Below are 17,499 nucleotides of genomic sequence, written 5' to 3'. Positions count from 1 at the left end.
AGATTGAGGATGGAGGAGACTCCCTCCGCAACAATGGCTGCTCTGATTGCCTGCCCCCGCCCCCGTCTATCTCTGGGGTGGTGACAATCTTCATCTGTCTCCCGGAGCCTGGCACAGGGCGGATGCTCGGCGAATCTGAGTGCGGGCGGGCCTGCGTGGAAGCAAGGGCGCCATCTCCGGAAAGCTCGGGGAGGGTTTGCGTCCTCGGGGGTGTGGCAGGGGCGGTTGCTGAGAATGGAGGAAGGCGTGTTTCTCCATCTTCCTTCCATTGCCCGAGAGCTGAAGGGTGGGACAGCGGGGAGCCCCGGGGACCAGTCAGCCCGGAGCTCCGCTGGGGCTACCTTCCCTGCTGCGCTCCCGCCAGCCGGCTCTGGTTGCCATGGAGCCGGGAGGCGGTTGCCACGGAGACCGACGTGCGAGGACCAGCCAATCAGTGAGAAGCTGCGGCGCCAGCTCTCCTCTTGGATGGAGGCGTCGGGTTAGGCTGGGGACCCCTGCCCGGGTAGCTGGGGGCCGGGAGTTCGATTAGGGGTACTACGCCGCCGCCTCCCCCAAAGCGCCCCGCCCACCAGAACCTCCAACACCGCCCCCGGCCCCGCACCCCGAATTCTGGCGACCCTCTGACTCTTCCCGACCCGGCTAAGGGCTGACGCCTCCGACTGGCCCTGAACCCCTCTCCCGTTAGTGGGGGCGGAGGGGTGATGCTGCGGGAAAGGCGGGGCCGCGGACCGCGGGTGGAGAGTGCAGCCGGGGTGGGGCATGGGGAGGGAAGGAGGCTGTCCCACCCCCTCCGCTCCCGGCGCACCGCAGTGCCTGGCGCGCCCGCGCACGCTCACTCGGAGCGCTGGGCGGGCGGGGCGGCGCTGACGTCATCCACTGACCCTCTTCACCCCCCGGCCGAGGGGCGGTGGCCGCGCAGGCTCCGCGGGACGGACTCACGGACAGACAGGGGACGGAGGGACGGGCGTACGGCCAGGCCATGCCGGGGGAAGCTGCCCGCTCCGAGCTGCTGCTGCCGGAGGCGGGCGGAACAGGGCCCCGCACAGGTGAGGCCGCGGGGCTCTCCCGCCTGCGTGTGTCTCCACCAACCCCTCCCGTTGTCCCCGTCCCCTCTCCACCCCTCTCTCTCCGTCCCTGTCCCCGAACCATCTCCGTCCCCGTTTCCTCTCCGCTCCCCGCCCTCTCTCCGTCCCTCTCCCTTCTCCATCCCCGCTCCATCCCCTTCCTTGGTCTCCTGACCCTCCGGGCACCGGAATCCTAGCCCAGCCCTGGCCCCCACTCAGGACTGCAGGGAAGGGCGGGGTGGAGCTGGGATGTCCTCCAGCAGCCAGAAGCGACTTGAAGGCCTTCGAGCGTCCAGGGCTCCGTGCGCTCCCCGCCAGGGTCCCCTGCCGCGCCCCATTGTCTGAGGGGAGCAAGGAGCCTCGCGGCCGCGGGTTGTCAACTGCACCCTGGCCACTGGGGATGCGCGGGGCACCCGCCCCTCCAGATGCTTGAGAGCCGCCTCAGGGCTGGCGACTGGTCCTGGCTCAGGAGGGAGGAACAGGGCTGGAGCTGGAGCCTGGGGAAGCCGGAGGGCCGGCTGAGGTCTGGAATGTGGGAGGCCCTGGGGGAGCATGGCCTGGGGAGCAGTAGCCCTGGAGTGCAGGCCCGAATCCTTGGACAGACTCAGTCAGCAAGTGTGGGAGGGAATCTGCCTGGGCCTGGGAGAACCAGCCAGCGATGGCCACCGGGCAGGAGGTCAGCCATGTGAGCCTCCGGGAGGGCCAAGGGCACCCGACTGTGGGTGAGAAGTCCCCTGGGGCTGAAACCAGGGCTGTGTCCAGGGGCCTGGCCTCCCTCTGGGTCCGGTGAAGTGCGGTAGGGCTGGCTGTGCTTGGACTGTTTGGCGACCTTGAATGAGGCACAAAAGCCTTTGACCTTTGGCTTCCCTTCCTCCGCTCCCTTGGCCCAGCTCCACCCTCTGGCTGTCTTGGGGCCCTGGAGTCCAGTGCGGTGCACAGGGGTACCACACCAGGCTCAGTGCCAAGAGCCTGGTCTCCAGCACCCAGCCCTGCCTGCCACACCCACCTCTAGGGGTTAGGTATTCATCGCACTCCAGTGGCCCCAAAGGACCCCCTTCTCTGGACCCCCTGGCCACGCCAGCACCCCAGCAGTGTGGCCCAAGGGTCCGGGTTCTGCCACTGCCGGCGGGCAGCCTGGGGAGGGGGCTGCCCCTGCGTAAGCCCCCCTCTAATCCTGGCAGACACTCCCCTTTGCAGACTGAAAGCTGAGGCATAGGAGATGTACTTGTGGGAGGTCTTGGGTGAGCATGGTAGAACAGGAACCCTCCAGAGAATGTGGCCGGGGCCTGGGCAGCCCCTGTCCACTGCCGTGAGATGCCCCACAGATGTCCCATGGCATCGGGGTGGCTGCCACCGTGGAGACTCAGCTGGACGCTCTCTCAGGCCCCCACAGCTGCACACAGGGCAGGGCAGGGCCGCCTCCGCTTCCCCGGAGGGCCAGCAGCACTGCCAGCAGGGCCTCTGGCCGAGCCGGGACGTCCTGCCTGAGGGCCACACGCCACGGCCCCTGCTTCCCCTCGTGCATGTGCCAGCTCTGGGAACGGGTGGGGTGGAGCCCAGGGAGACCCCGACAGCTTGGCCTCAGGTGCAGGCAGCGAGGAAAGGGGAGAGGTGAGGCAGAGAAGCAAGAGCCCCACTTCACAGCAGGCGTGAGATCTGGAATGTTCCAGAGCTGAGTGGAGTGCAGGCCTCCTCCTCCCTGGGGGCCCGCTGACCTGGGGGGTCATGAGCAGGCCTCTCCTGGCAAGCGCGGCCGAGGCAGCGCAGATTACGGGCAAGGAGTCAGCAGGCTAGTGTCCGAGGCGACGGGAGCTGGTCTCATCTTTACTGAGCATCTCGGAGAAGAGCCAGACCTCAAGCTGCTCACTGTGGTCAGAACTCTTGGAAATCCTCCCCCAGGCACAGCAATCGCCTTTCCCTCTCGTGACCTCTCTTTTCAGCGGACACCCACCCCCGCGGGCCCCCAGCCCTGTGCTCAACTCCCGTCTGAGGGGGGACGGCTGCAGCCTGGGAGCTGCTTCTCAGGGAAGATGCCTGCCCTTCTCACGCCCTTCTCTCTCCACAGATCTGTCCTGCGATGCGGCTGCGCCTACCACCCCGAGGGGGGACCAGCTGGAGCACTGTGTCCTGACGCCTGAGCCCAGTGCCCTGGCTCTCACGTTCCTGCCCAGCAAGCCGGGTGCCCGGCCCCCGCCTGACGGAGCCAGCTGGGATGCAGGGCCGGGACGCGCCCCCTCGGCCTGGGCAGTCCAGGCAGAGGGCGGCCCCAGCCCAGGGTCCCCCGAGGTTCGGCCTGCTGAAGGTCCTCTCCCAGCCTCCCTGGAGCCCCGGATTGTGATGGGCGAGGAGACGTGCCGGGCATCCCCACTGCCCAGGGCAACCCTGCCAGAGCTCAGGGACTGGGAGGGTGGGCACGCCAGCCTGAACCCACCCCCCGAGTTGTGTTCTCAGGGTGACCCTCCTGTGCCTTTCCCTGCCCCAGACTCTGATTCCTACTTCACCCCTCCCTCCACCCCGACCGAGACAGCCTCCACCCTGCTCCCTGGCCCCGGGCCCCACAGGGATGCCCAGGATGCCCAGGCTGAGCTGGGGAACTCGCCGCCAGCCTCGCCCTCAGGCTCCTACATCACGGCAGACGGGGACAGCTGGGCCTCGTCCCCATCCTGCTCCGTGAGCCTGCAGGCCCCGGCTGATGGGCTGGATGTACCCTCAGGCTGGGGCTTCTCCCCACCTGGGTCTGTGGCTGATGAGAGGGAGCTGCCCCTTGCCGGGACCCCAGACACCTCGTCCCCAGAGTCCAGCCTCTCAGCAGACAGCAGCTCTTCCTGGGGCCAGGAGGGCCATTTCTTCGAGCTGGACTTCCTGGCCAACGACCCGATGATCCCTGCTTCCCTCCTGCCCTTCCAGGGCAGCCTAATCTTCCAGGTGGAGGCTGTCGAGGTGACACCGCTGCCCGCCGAGGAAGAAGAGGAGGAACAGGCGGAGGAGGGCGAGCAGGAGGCCCCCAGCCCCAGAGAGGACCTGGCCGGGCAGGGCGAGGACGACAGCACGTTCGCATCCTCGCTGCAGTCGCTGTCCGACCTGTCCATCACTGAGGGCATGGACGAGGCCTTCGCCTTCCGAGATGACACCTCGGCCGCCTCCTCTGACCCCGACTCCGCCTCCTACGCGGGGGGTGATGATGAGAGACTGTACAGCGGGGAGCCCCACGCACAGCCCACCACCCTGCTCCAGGACAGCCCTGGTGAGGCCGCCTCCTGGGGCCCTGAGCCCACTCTTGGGGTGTCCGAGGGAGAGGTTGGCCGGGCTGCCAAGAGCCAGGAACCCATCTCCGATATAACCGGGGTGGGCCCCGCTCCAGGCCAGGTGTCCGCTGCTGCTATGGCCCCTCACGTCCCACAGAAAGCCCCAGGCCTCACTGGGGTGACCCCTCAGGCCTGGGCAGCAGAGGCAGGCTCCACCATGGGACCAGCACCTGTTGCCACAATCACACCTCAGTCCCTGCAGGAGGGAGACGGCGCTGCCTTAGGCTTAGAGCCCCAGACTTCGAAGGAAGAGGTGGGCCTCGACCCTCTGCAGAACCTGGAGGAAGAAACAGGCCAGGAGTTTGCCGCTGCAGGCAGCCCTGAGCCCCAGGCAGGAGAAGTGGAACCGGCAGCATCCCCGCCCCTGCAGGATGCAGGCTTCCCCACTGGCCAGGGATCTGAGCCCCAGGCCAGCCCTGAGCCCCAGCCAGAAGAAGTGGACCTGACGGCATCCTTGCCCCTGCAGGATGCAGACCTCCCCTATGGCCAGGGATCTGAGCCCCAGGCCAGCCCTGAGCCCCAGCCTGAAGAAGTGGACCTGACCGCATCCTTGCCCCTGCAGGATGCAGACCTCCCCTATGGCCAGGGATCTGCCCCCCAGGCCAGCCCTGAGCCCCAGCCTGAAGAAGTGGACCTGACGGCATCCTTGCCCCTGCAGGATGCAGACCTCCCCTATGGCCAGGGATCTGAGCCCCAGGCCAGCCCTGAGCCCCAGCCTGAAGAAGTGGACCTGACGGCATCCTTGCCCCTGCAGGATGCAGACCTCCCCTATGGCCAGGGATCTGAGCCCCAGGCCAGCCATGAGCCCCAGCCAGAAGAAGTGGACCTGACCGCATCCTTGCCCCTGCAGGATGCAGACCTCCACTATGGCCAGGGATCTGCCCCCCAGGCCAGCCCTGAGCCCCAGCCGGAAGAAGTGGACCTGACGGCATCCTTGCCCTTACAGGATACAGGCCTCCGCTCTGGCCAGGGATCTGCCCCCAAGGCCAGCCATGAGCCCCAGCCAGAAGAAGTGGACCTGACCGCATCTTTGCCCCTGCAGGATGCAGGCCTCCCCTGTGGCCAGGGATCTGCCCCCGAGGACAGCCCTGAGCCCCAGCCAGAAGAAGTGGACCTGATGGCATCCCTGCCCCTGCAGGATGCAGGCCTTCCGTCTGGCCAGGGATCTGCCCCCCAGGACAGCCCTGAGCCCCAGCCGGAAGAAGTGGACCTGATGGCATCCCTGCCCCTGCAGGATGCAGGCCTTCCCTCTGACCAGGGATCTGCCCCCGAGGCCAGCCCTGAGCCCCAGCCGGAAGAAGTGGACCTGACGGCATCCCTGCCCCTGCAGGATGCAAGCCTTCCCTCTGACCAGGGATCTGCCCCCGAGGCCAGCCCTGAGCCCCAGCCGGAAGAAGTGGACCTGACAGCATCCCTGCCCCTGCAGGATGCAGACCTCCCCTCTGACCAGGGATCTGCCCCCGAGGCCAGCCCTGAGCCCCAGCAGGAAGAAGTAGACCTGATGGCATCCTGGCCCCTGCAGGATGCAGGCCTTCCCTCTGACCAGGGATCTGCCCCCGAGGCCAGCCCTGAGCCCCAGCCGGAGGAAGTGGACCTGACAGCATCCCTGCCCCTGCAGGATGCAGGCCTCCTCTCCGGCCAAGGATCTGCCTCTGAGACCAGCCCTGAGCCCCAGCCGGAAGTGGACCTGATGGCATCCTTGCCCCTGCAGGATGCAGGCCTCCCCTCTGGCCAAGGATCTGCCCCCGAGGCCAGCCCTGAGCCCCAGCCGGAAGAAGTGGACCTGACGGCATCTTTGCCCCTGCAGGATGCAGGCCTCCCCTCTGGCCAAGGATCTGCCCCCGAGGCCAGCCCTGAGCCCCAGCCGGAAGAAGTGGACCTGACGGCATCCTTGCCCCTACAGCATACAGGCCTTCCCGCTGACCAGGGATCTGCCCCCAAGGCCAGCCCTGAGCCGCAGCTGGAAGAAGTGGACCTGATGGCATCCCTGCCCCTGCAGGATGCAGGCCTCCCCTCTGGCCAAGGATCTGCCTCTGAGACCAGCCCTGAGCCCCAGCCGGAAGTGGACCTGACGGCATCTTTGCCCCTGCAGGATGCAGGCCTCCCCTCTGGCCAAGGATCTGCCCCCGAGGCCAGCCCTGAGCCCCAGCCAGAAAAAGTGGACCTGACGGCATCCTTGCCCCTACAGCATACAGGCCTTCCCTCTGACCAGGGATCTGCCCCCGAGGCCAGCCCTGAGCCCCAGCCGGAAGAAGTGGACCTGACGGCATCCTTGCCCCTGCAGGATGCAGGTCTTCCCTCTGACCCGGGATCTGCCCCCGAGGCCAGCCCTGAGCCCCAGCAGGAAGAAGTGGACCTGATGGCATCCTTGCCCCTACAGGATACAGGTCTTCCCTCTGACCAGGGATGTGCCCCCGAGACCAGCCCTGAGCCCCAGCCGGAAGAAGTGGACCTGATGGCACCCCTGCCCCTGCAGGATGCAGGTCTTCTCTCTGACCAGGGACCTGCCCCCGAGACCAGCCCTGAGCCCCAGCCGGAAGAAGTGGACCTGATGGCATCCTTGCCCCTACAGGATACAGGCCTTCCCTCTGACCAGGGATCTGCCCCCGAGGCCAGCCCTGAGCCCCAGCCGGAAGAAGTGGACCTGATGGCATCCCTGCCCCTGCAAGATGCAGGCCTCCCCTCGGTCCAGGGATCTGCCTTTGAGGCCAGCCCTGAGCGCCAGCCAGGAGAAGTGGACCTGATGGCATCCTTGCCCCTGCAGGATGCAGGGCTCCCCTCTGGCCAAGGATCTGCCTCTGAAGCCAGCCCTGAGCCCCAGCCGGAAGAAGTGGACCTGACAGCATCCCTGCCCCTGCAGGATGCTGGCCTCCTCTCGGTCCAGGGATCTGCCTCTGAGGCCAGCCCTGAGCCCCAGCCAGAAGAAGTGGAACCAGCAGCATCCTTGCCCCTGCAGGATGCAGGCTTCCCCTTGGTCCAGGGATCTGCCTTTGAGGCCAGCCCTGAGCCCCAGCCAGAAGAAGTGGACCTGATCGCATCCCAGCCCCTGCAGGATGAAGGCCTACCCTCTGGCCAAGGATCTGCCTCTGAAGCCAGCCCTGAGCCCCAGTTGGAAGAAGTGGACCTGACAGCATCCCTGCCCCTGCAGGATGCTGGCCTCCTCTCGGTCCAGGGATCTGCCTCCGAGGCCAGCCCTGAGCCCCAGTTGGAAGAAGTGGACCTGACAGCATTCTCACCCCTGCAGGATGCAGGCCTTCCTTCAGTCCAGGGATCTGCCTACGAGGCTAGCCCTGAACCCCAGTCGGATGAAGGAGACCTGATGGCATCCCCGCCCCTGCAGGATGCAGGCCTTCCCTCGATCCAGGGATCTGCCTCCAAGGCCAGCCCTGAGCCCCAGTTGGAAGAAGTGGACCTGACCGCATCCCCACCCCTGCAGGATGCAGGCCTTCCTTCAGTCCAGGGAACTGCCTACAAGGCTAGCCCTGAACCCCAGTCGGATGAAGTGGACCTGATGGCATCCCTGCCCCTGCAGGATGCAGGCCTCCCCTCTAGCCAAGGATCTGCCACCAAGGCCAGCCCTCAGGCCTTGCAGGCTGACAAAGGCTACACCCTAGGGACAGAGCCCATGACCACCACAGCCCAACAGAAAGGAGGCAAGACTTTGGAACTGAGGCCAGCGCCTGAGAGAAGGGACCCAGACCACACTGGAGGCTCAGACTCTCTGGCCTTGGATCAGATCCATCTGGGTGGCCTGGAGCCAGCTGCAGATGCTCGGATACCCTTGGACGGAGATGCAGGCCCTTCTAAGCCTGCCACAGAGACCCCAGACACACCTGAGCCTGCCACGGAGGCCCCAGACACACCTGAGCCTGCCACAGAGGCCCCAGGCGCACCTGAGCCTGCCACGGAGGCCCCAAGTCCCCCAGAGCCTGACTCCAGTGGGGAGGAAGTAGCCAAGGACCTTTTGGCACCTGAGCGGGGAGCCTGTCCTGATGCCCGTGTGCATGGGGGTGATGGAGCTGAGCCCAGCTCACCCCTAAAGGAGGCCCCAGGGGCTGAGAACCAGGGGCGTGGAGTTCTAAAGGCAGTCGTCTGCAGCCCAGAGGCTGGCCAGGTGGGGCCCCCAAGCCCCGTGGAGGAGGGAAGGGCCGCCCTGGGGCCCGGGCTTCCCGTGGCTGTGGCCTCAGAGGCTGGGCTGGGCTCCTGCCCAGAGTCTCTATCAAGGGCTGTACCCAGGCTGGGAGGGAGCTGTCCCAAAGATCCTGCCCTGGCATTTCCACTGCCCTCAAGGCAACCAGAGCCTGTGCGGGGCCCGCACAGCGGAGAGCAGGCCCGGGCAGCCCTGGGAGTCCTCGGCTCCTCCCCGCCGCAGCCTCCACGAAGCCCCCCAGGGGGCCTGCCCAGTGCACCCCAAGACAGCATCCAGGGCGCTGAGTCCTCCGCTCCTGGTGTCCTCGTGCAGACAGTCCCCCACCGCGCGGCACCCCCTGGCCCCTGCCCTTGCCAGGTCCCCGGGGAAGACTTGGGGGAGGGCGCGGAGCCCCTGGGCTCTCTGGGGCTCCCACCACCGAGGGCAAAAGGCCAGCGGGCGGTGGCTGCCTTCTCAGGGACCAAGAATCCCCCCGGGGCCGGGCAGGTCAGCCTCCCGCCCCACTTCCCCCTCCTCAGCCCCAAGGTGGCCCCCAAGGGGGCTACCCATGCCAAAGACCTGGCCTCGAGGATCTCGCCCCCCTGCCAAGTGCCTCCTGGCTCTGGGCTCCGGAGCCCAGCCGGACCTCGAGGGCTCCCAGCCGCCGAGCAGCAGGATGACCAGGACAGTTTGGAAGAAGGTGAGGGGCATCCAGGCTGGAGCAGTGTCCTGAGCCGGGGGCTGCAAGGGGCAGGGACGCCACCCCCCGGCGCAGAGCCAGTGCTGCTCGCCCCCAGGCCCCCGTCCGGAAGGCGGAGGCCACCCTCACACCTGCCCTGTCCTCAGACTCACCGCAGGCTCCGGGCTCGGGCCAGCACTCAGACAGCCACGGGGAGTCGTCGGCAGAGCTGGAGGAGCAGGACCTCTCGGGACCGCGGACCGCGCAGTGCCCAGCCCAGGTGCCCTATCGCGGGGGGGACATGCAGCCCTGGGAGGGCTCCACGCCCCACCCTCGGGTGCTCAGACCCCTCTGTTCCTCAGGCCCCGGCAGGCGGCGGGAGCGAGGAGACCGTCACCAAAGTCAAGCAGAGCCGCAGTGAGAAGAAGGCCCGAAAGGTGGGCTGGGGCCCTGCTGGGACCCTGCACCCCCGGGAGGGACCAGGCTGGCCTGCAACCCAAGCACCCAGGACTGGGGCTGGCTACGTAAGGGGACCCCTTCCCACCCCATGGCCGATGAAGTCCACTGGCAGGGGCCGTTGGGTAAAGGCAGTAACGGGACACCTCGTGCAAGTAACTGGGCCTGGGCTGTCAGCTGACGTGGCCTCTCAGCCCGGGTCTGACACCCTCTTGTACACACTGGGGGCCAGCTGGGAGGGTCCACAGAGGGTCCCCGGGAGTCGGTGGCAGAGCCCTTGTGACCCTGGCAGCATGCCACCTTCCCCTCCCCCAGCCCCCACCGGGGACCTCTGGGGCTGCTGCCCGGGCCTGAGACCGCTGTGCCCCCAGGCGATGTCCAAGCTGGGCTTACGACAGATCCAGGGGGTCACCAGGATCACCATCCAGAAGTCCAAGAACATCCTCTTTGTCATCGCCAAGCCTGACGTCTTTAAGAGCCCGGCCTCGGACACCTACGTGGTCTTCGGCGAGGCCAAGGTCCAACTGGCCGGCCGTGGGCGCGGGGCGGGGGCGCGGGCCGGGGGCTGGGGGCGTGGGCTCGGCTGACAGCTGTGCTCTGTGCTGCAGATCGAGGACCTGTCCCAGCAGGTGCACAGAGCTGCGGCTGAGAAGTTCAAGGTACCCTCAGAGCCCTCCGCCCTGGTCCCCGAGTCAGCGCCAGGGCCGAGGGTGAGGCCAGAGTGCAAGGAGGAGGAAGAGGACGACGACGACGAGGAGGTGAGGCCCAGGGGCACAGGCCCAGCCCCACGAGGGGGGCAACTTTGCTGGGGGCCTCTTCCCGGGGGAGGGGACCGCTACAGCACCTCCCTGCTTGCCTCGTTCCAGGTGGACGAGACGGGGCTGGAGCTTCGAGATATTGAGCTGGTGATGGCGCAGGCCAACGTGTCAAGGGCCAAGGCCGTGCGGGCCCTGAGGGACAACCAGAGCGATATCGTCAACGCCATCATGGTGAGTGGCCGGCCCCTTCGCAGGCGCCTTGCTGCCATCTCCGCTGTGGCCTCACATAATGTGACCCTCTCTTTGTGCGCTTCCTGCAGGAGCTGACAATGTAGCTGCTGACCAGAGACCTGGCTCCACCCCTGTCCCCCAGCTCTGCTGCTCAATAAACCAGTGTCCCCTCATCGCCTCTCTGCTCCTCCAAAGGCTCTCCCAGCGCAGGCTCTGGCTAAACGGGTCGGAGGAAGCGTGAAGAGGCTTCCTGAAGCCACGCAGGCCCCAAGGAGGGTGGCGGTCCCTCCCCCGTGTCCCAGGGCGCCCAACTTGCCCAGAGATTGCGGGCAGTCCAGTCACCTGGCTGCGGCCCCAGGTATGGGCCTGGGGACTGCAGTTTCCGGAAGGAACTCCCCAGACACAGGGGCTCAGAATTTTCTGCAGGGCCCCTGAGCCGCAGCAGCTGCAGGAAGGCAGCGTTTGCTCAGGGACTCAGCAGTTCATGCCCCGAAGTTCCTGGCCCCTCACCACGGCCCAGCTCTAGGAGTCACTGTCCTCCCCGTGTCCTCTCCTCTCTCCTACAAAGGCCAGGGATCTGCAGGGTGGGAGCCATGCCCCAGGACAGAAGAGGGAGACCACGAAGTGGGAGGCCACGTGTGCGTGGAGCCCCCGGAGAGGAGGAGCAGTTCCTGACTGGCCACAGAACACTCCTGGGACACCAGGTCCCCTCTGTGCTCAAGCCCAGGGTGGGCTGTGGAGGCGCTGGCCCCTGGACTAGGTGGCTATCTTTAGCTGTTCCAGATGCTTCCAGGGCAGTTCGATTTGCACACATGCCTAGAGACAACACCTACCAACGGTCTCCCTTAGCCTTGCCCAACCCAGGCCCACAACCAGCTCCAGGAGAGCCGGGGCCAGAGCCAAGTGTGAGACCCCTCCTCCCATCCTGCCCCGCCCCTCAGCAGGGGGGGAGCCCAGAGGGCTGCAGACCCCCGTCTGGTTCCCACACGGCCTCACCGCGAGCCCACGGCCCTGCCCTCCCTCCTGGGGGCTCAAGTACCCACCCTGCTGAGCCTGGTGCTTCCCCCACACGCGGTCAGGGGCCTCGCAGCAAAGCGCAGGTGTCTTGCGGGCGAGGAAGCAGTCCTGGAGCAGGGCCCTCCCGCGCCCACACAGCAGTGCCCAGGCCCCAGCCTGCAACCCGACGGCCCTGCCCTGGGGTCACCACCACTGCCTCCCCATGTCCTAAGGGCACAGGAGGGGCTGAGCCCAGGGGGGAATGAGGCAAAGGGCCTTGAAGAGGTGGGCACAGTGCCCCCACTGGCCTTCCTGACGACCGGGGACCCTGGGCTGCAAGACGACGCACTCTCAGGGTGGGGACTGCACTTCCGGTGAAGCGGTGGTGTGCAGGTCTGCTGTGGAGACCACCATGACAGTGGATGAGAGCCGGGGACTGGGGCTTGGGTGATGGGGGAGGACAGCCAGTGCCGCTCAGACAGCCCAGTGCCCAGGTCCCCCCAGCGGGGGCCTGATGTTCACATCCACGTGTGCTTAGGACACCTGCTCTCTGCCCTGTGTCCACAACCCCAAATCAGGCCCTCCCCTTAGGCAGCGGGCATGAGCGCCCAGCCCACTGTGCCCAGCCTGGGCATGCGGGTCTGAGACAGAGGCCAGAGCGCACATCCCGGCTCCTACCCCACTGGAGCAGGAACACGCTAGCAAGCAGAGATAAATTATTCACATTGCAGTAAACTTCTTTTAAGGTCTCTGAGAGTTTCAATAGAAACGTCATGTGCAAAATGACAGCTGTCCGGGGTCTGGCTGACAAGACCCCCTCCCGAGGCAGGGTGGCATGCAGGGGGGCGCAGCGCGGCCTTCCGCCCCAGCACCAGGGTGCCTCCTTCACAGTAGAGCCACCTGCGCCCGGGGCCCCGCGCGGGGAGGGCGGCGGGCAGGGGTTCCGGCGCCATCAGGCCGAGTCCTGGTCCATGCTGCAGCCCAGCGCCTCGATGTCGTTGCTGATGTCCGAGATCATGCGGTCCCACTCGTCCCCCTCCGAGGGCGCGGACTGGTCATCAGAGCTGCCCGCGGCCCTGTTCCCATTGGAGGTGGAGGTGGAGGTGGAGCTCATGGCCCGTCGGTACCTGCCGAAGCTGTCGGTGATGATCCCGCGGCCGTCCTTCACCCCGATGGTCTCCAGGAAGTTCTCGAAGTGCTGGCTGTCCTTCTCGGGGATGAAGGGCCGCAGACCTGCACAGACATAGCACACCTGACCCTGAAGCTCCCGCACAAAGCCCACGGCCCGGCGGGGGGGCCACCCCACCACCCGCCCGCGTCTGGCCCCGCCCTGCCTCTGCAGCGGGGCAGGCGTGGGCCTGGAGCCACACCCTCGTGTCACTCCCCTCAGTCCTCACAGAAGCCCCACTGCACAGGTTTCCAGATGGAGGAGAGGAGAGGAGAGGGCGGAGGGGAGGCTGATGCTGGGCTCTGAGCACTGGGCCCCGCCGCCCAGCTGTGCTCCCGGCGCCCGGCTGACCACCCATTTCCTGGACAGAGACCCCCTCCTATGTGAGGACAATACGAACAGGGGCCATGGACCCCAGCGTCGGGTGGTGACTGACTCCAGGGGGCAGTGGGGTCAGCAAGAGCTCGGACTGAATGCAGCAGGTCCGCTTCCAGCCCTTCACCCCCATGAGCGGTGCGCCCCCATTGGACCGTTGAGGGCAGAGCCCAGGACCCAGGAGCCTCCACCAGCCACCCTCAACCAGCCGTGTTCTCTGGGGTCGGCGTGGGGAAAGCAGAGGCGCTACCAGCCTCGCACGCCTGGGCAGCCGTCCAGGGCCCTGTCCATGGCAGGCTCTAGGCACCCCCGCCCGCCGCGCTGACTCCGCGTGCTAAGCTCTCGGGGCCTCGGCTAAGGCCGCCCTTCACCGGGAGTGGCGTCTTCACCCCCACCCCGCCCAGCAAGCTCCTGCCCCGCCTCCCAAACCTGCACAAGCACCACCTCCTTGCAGAGCCTCCCCCGGCCCTCTCCAGGCAGCACGGCGCCCACCTCACCCTCAGTCTGGCTCCCGTGGGGCCCCTCCCGCTTCCCCGGGAGCAGGTCCCCACCCGTCACTGGGACGGCCCCTCTCAGCCGCATCACTCAGGCCTCGCTGTCTGGCCCCATTCCTAACGGCACCCCCGGCTGTCGAGCGCTCACCGAGCAGCAGGAACTTGCGGCTGTCCCCGTAGAGCTGCCGCAGGTTGATGCAGAATTCGTGCACTGAGGCTCCATCACGGTACTCGTGCAGCAGTGCCGCGAACTGCTGGATCTCCTGCGACGACAGCTTGGTGCGCAGCTGCCGAGAGAGCCGGGCCCGGGGCGGGGTGGTGACCGGCGCTGCCGCCCCCCTGCCCAAACCCCACGCGACCCCAGAGGACCTGCAGCTCCACAGCTCCAGCCGGCAGGAGAAAGAGGAGCCCGTACCATCCGCCCTAACCTGCAGCCGCAGCTGACCAGGCTGACCGCAAGTGGGCGGAGAGCGTGTCTGCACACCACTGCCAGGGGGCAGCGACCAGCGCCCTGGAGCCCACAGTGACGCTCAGCCAGTTGACCGAGTTTCTAATGAGAACATCACGTGAAGTCGGGGGGGTGGGGGGAAAAGAATCTGCTGAGTGATGACAAGGCCCATCTGGCCCTTCCAGGGAGTGACCCGGTCCTCCGCTACCGTCCACCACCAGAGACCCAGGGACAGGCCTGTGGTCCAACCCTGGAGGCCAGAGCAGCCCCCATGCTCAGGCCTTGGCCAACTCACGCCCTCCCCAAAGACTGACCTGGTGGGAAAGGCAGCGAGGCCCAGTTGCAAGCAAGGCGCCCACGCTCACCCCCAGCCCCACAGAGAAGCACGCCTTCATCCTCCCCCCAACCCTGCCCCACCCCCGCAAAGAGATTCTAACCCCAAGCGCCGCCGGCCCCAGCACAGGCCTGCTAGAGCACGTGGGCTCTCTGGGGCCGGGGCCTCCTGACGGCGGCGAGCGGCGGGCAGCGTACCGTGAGCATGTAGTCCTGCAGCAGCTCGGCGGCCGTGGCGCTCAGCTCGCTCTCACTGACCGTCTTGGCGTGGGGCGCCGTCTGCATGCAGAAGGACAAGGGCGACACGCCGCCTGCATGCGCACACTCGGGGAAGGAGCTGCAAGGACGCGAGCCGAGCCGTGGGTGGGCGGCCCCCCAGCCCTGCCCCATGCCTGCACCCTCGACCCCCCACGGGGGCCCAGTTAGGGCCAGGGTCTGAGAGGAGGAGGGGGCCCATCAAGGAGGGAGGGGCTCGGGCTGGACAGAGAAAGACACGCGCAGGGAAGGACCCAGAAGGGGCCCTCAGCCTAGCAGGGTCTCAGTGGAGCGATGATGTCACTGGTGTGACCCTGGGGAGCCCACTCACTGGAAGGCTCCTGAAGGGGGCGGGGTCAGGGGGAGGGATACCGACGAGGAGGGTGGAGCCAGGCAGCCATACTGGCACCACCAGGCGGGGGTACTCACAAAGTGCTGGCTTCCGTCTCATAGGACTCCTTCATGTCCACCTTTGTGGAAGAGTCGTCTGTGCAGAAAGTGCAGAACACAGAAGCTTCGGGTTACGTGAGGGAGGGGGCACTGAGTGCAGTGTCCAAGCTCTAAGCAGGAGACGCAGAGCCCTGGCGGTGGGGAGCCTGCAGGCCTTCATGGGCAGAGCCGGCCAGGCCCCTGGGGTGCACCCCTTGGGCTGCACCCGCGCCTGCTCCTCCTGGGAGTCTTGTGAGATGCACCATCTGCTGCAGGGCTGGGCAGGAGGCAGGACAATGCTCTGGCTCTCGGAGGATGTGCCAGGTGGCAGGGCTGGAGAGGGCTTCCCAATGGCCAGGACAAGAGAAGCACCACTGGCAGACGTGGGCACCACGCCCGGCAGCATCCTAGGGGCTGTGCTACTTTGTCTTCTCTGATTCCAGCAGGTATCACCACTGCTCCAACTTTTAGACGAGGAACTGAATCAGAGAGGTTATGCAACTTGCCCCATGCCACACAGCTGGTGAGGGCAGAAGCCACGATCAGAGCCGGCAGGTCTGAGCCCCAGCCTGGACCCAGCCAGGCTCCATAGGTGGACGGCTGCTCCTCGAGGACAGACACAGGGCCTCAGGGTGCCTGAGCCCCTCAGACCAGCAAAGGGCCTGGTACACAGCAGCTACTCGGGCAACACCAAAGAGATGACCTAAGGTCCGTGTGACACAGACGAGGAGGGACGCCGAGGCACCATCACACGCAGCAAGCGAAGCTTTAAGAGAAAAGGGATCCGAAAACGTGGGAGGGGGGAGGGGACAGGGAGAGAAAAGGGACACTGCTGGCAGTGGGAGGGGAGTGTGCCGTGAGCACAATAATGGCCCCAAGATGCCCCCGTCCAAACCCCAGGTGCACGTGCCAGATGACGTGGCGACGGGGCTGGAGGTTGCTGGGCAGCTGACCCTGAGACAGGAAGACGCCCTGGGCTATCTGAGGGGGCTCGACGTGTGCCCCGGGCCCTTCGGTGTGGAGGGGGAGGGGCCGGACGGAGCTGCAACAACAGGAGGTCAGAGATGCCACCATGGCTGTGACCGTGGAGGGAGGAAGGCCACAGGAAGCTGGAAAAGGCAGGAAACAGCTTCTCCCCAGAGTCTCAGGAGGAAGGCCACTGGCCCGCACCCTGATTGGAGCCAGTGAGACCCCCGGTGGACTCGAACCTACAGAACCGTGAGAGACTAAGTCTGTGTGGCTCAAGCTGCTCGGTCGTGGTGACCTGTCACGGCAGCAGGAGAGAACTGACCCGGCAAGGAAGGCCCTGAGGCGGAAACCAGCAGAGGATGCGTGTCTGAGAGTGTGCGCGCATGGGGAGTGTGTATGCTGCGAGCGTCTGGTGTGCACGCTCGTGTACGTGAAGTGTCTGTGAGGACGTGAGCGTGTGTGCTGTGCAGAGTGTGTGCACGCGTGTGATGATGTACGTACGTGTGCCGTGTGTGTGATGTATGTGATGGGTGCATGTGCACACGTGGTGTGAGTGCAGGTGTGCCTGGACCCCAGAGGGAGACCTGAGGGCTGGGGGACAAAGGACACCCACGCAGAGAGGAGGCCGGCAGGAAGGAAGCCCACGTGGGCAGGCTGAACATCCTGTGTTTACTTCGTGAAAACTCATTTAACGGTATAATTACGATCTGTGTACTTTTTAGTAAAAAAGCTTATTCAAAAAAAACCACTACTGGAAATTTCAATGCTGAACGTTTAAATATAGCTCAATAAACCACCTGCCACCCACTGCGGAAGCCGCGGGCCTCTGGGCCTCAACCTCCCCACCTGCCCGTGAGGACAGGCTGCTGGCCTCGCCGGGCTATCTCTGCAGTGCTGTGGCGGCTCCAGCGTGAACAGCGAGACGAGGAGGAGGTGAGAGAGCCAGCCCTTCCTCAGAAAGCCCCCTCAGCTTCGTCAGCGCGCAAAGGGCTCTGCGCTGCTTGTGGAGACACGTGAGCCGCCGGGGGCGCGTGCAGGGCTGGACTCTCCACAGAGAGACCAGAGGCTGCCTGCCACGGAGGCTACCGCTGCGCTGTCTCCAATACCTTTCCTTCTGTTCACCTGACTGACAGAAGCCACGGGTCCTCAGTATACTAAGCATTTGAAAAGTGGATGCTCTTGGTGTTTAGAAGATTGAGCTCAAGTGGGCTACCACACAACTGAAGCATCTTGTGCGTGCTCACAGATTCCGGAAAACGCTCCCCAGATGCCCACACGGGGGAAGTGGCTCTGAGCGCTGGTCCGGCTACACCGCCTTTGGGCCCCTTGCTCTTCCTGCCATTGCCCCCCACCCCGCCCCGGGCAGGCCTCATCTTGGAAGGGGCCCCATACCCACTCTCAGCCCCAGCG

General features: G+C 66.1%; 2 protein-coding genes across 6 annotated transcripts in view; one reads left to right on the top strand and one right to left on the bottom strand.

The window, feature by feature from the left end:
- Positions 1 to 853: 853 nt before the first annotated feature.
- On the top strand, positions 854 to 10,809 carry NACAD (NAC alpha domain containing). Its single transcript, XM_082632845.1, has 8 exons — positions 854 to 1,046; positions 3,130 to 9,198; positions 9,345 to 9,457; positions 9,540 to 9,614; positions 10,005 to 10,151; positions 10,242 to 10,391; positions 10,500 to 10,622; positions 10,712 to 10,809. Exons 1-8 carry the CDS (start codon positions 980 to 982, stop codon positions 10,724 to 10,726), a joined length of 6,759 nt encoding a protein of 2,252 aa, XP_082488971.1. The 5' UTR covers positions 854 to 979; the 3' UTR covers positions 10,727 to 10,809.
- A 1,521-nt stretch (positions 10,810 to 12,330) lies between these two features.
- Positions 12,331 to 17,499, bottom strand: part of CCM2 (CCM2 scaffold protein) — a 55,794-nt gene continuing 50,625 nt past the window's right edge. For all 5 annotated transcript variants that reach the window (XM_082632851.1, XM_082632852.1, XM_082632853.1 and 2 more), the window contains 4 exons: positions 15,121 to 15,178; positions 14,635 to 14,773; positions 13,804 to 13,942; positions 12,331 to 12,851 (listed from right to left, as the gene is read on the bottom strand). In XM_082632851.1, the coding sequence (XP_082488977.1) occupies positions 12,571 to 12,851; positions 13,804 to 13,942; positions 14,635 to 14,773; positions 15,121 to 15,178 (617 nt within the window). In that variant the 3' untranslated portion in view covers positions 12,331 to 12,570. The remainder of the gene's footprint in view (positions 12,852 to 13,803; positions 13,943 to 14,634; positions 14,774 to 15,120; positions 15,179 to 17,499) is intronic.

The sequence above is a fragment of the Mesoplodon mirus genome (assembly GCF_964341445.2).
Source record: "Mesoplodon mirus genome assembly, chromosome: 9".
Lineage (NCBI taxonomy): Eukaryota > Metazoa > Chordata > Mammalia > Artiodactyla > Ziphiidae > Mesoplodon > Mesoplodon mirus.
Note: the sequence above shows the minus strand (reverse complement) of the source record. Positions and strands in the feature narration are given on the sequence as shown.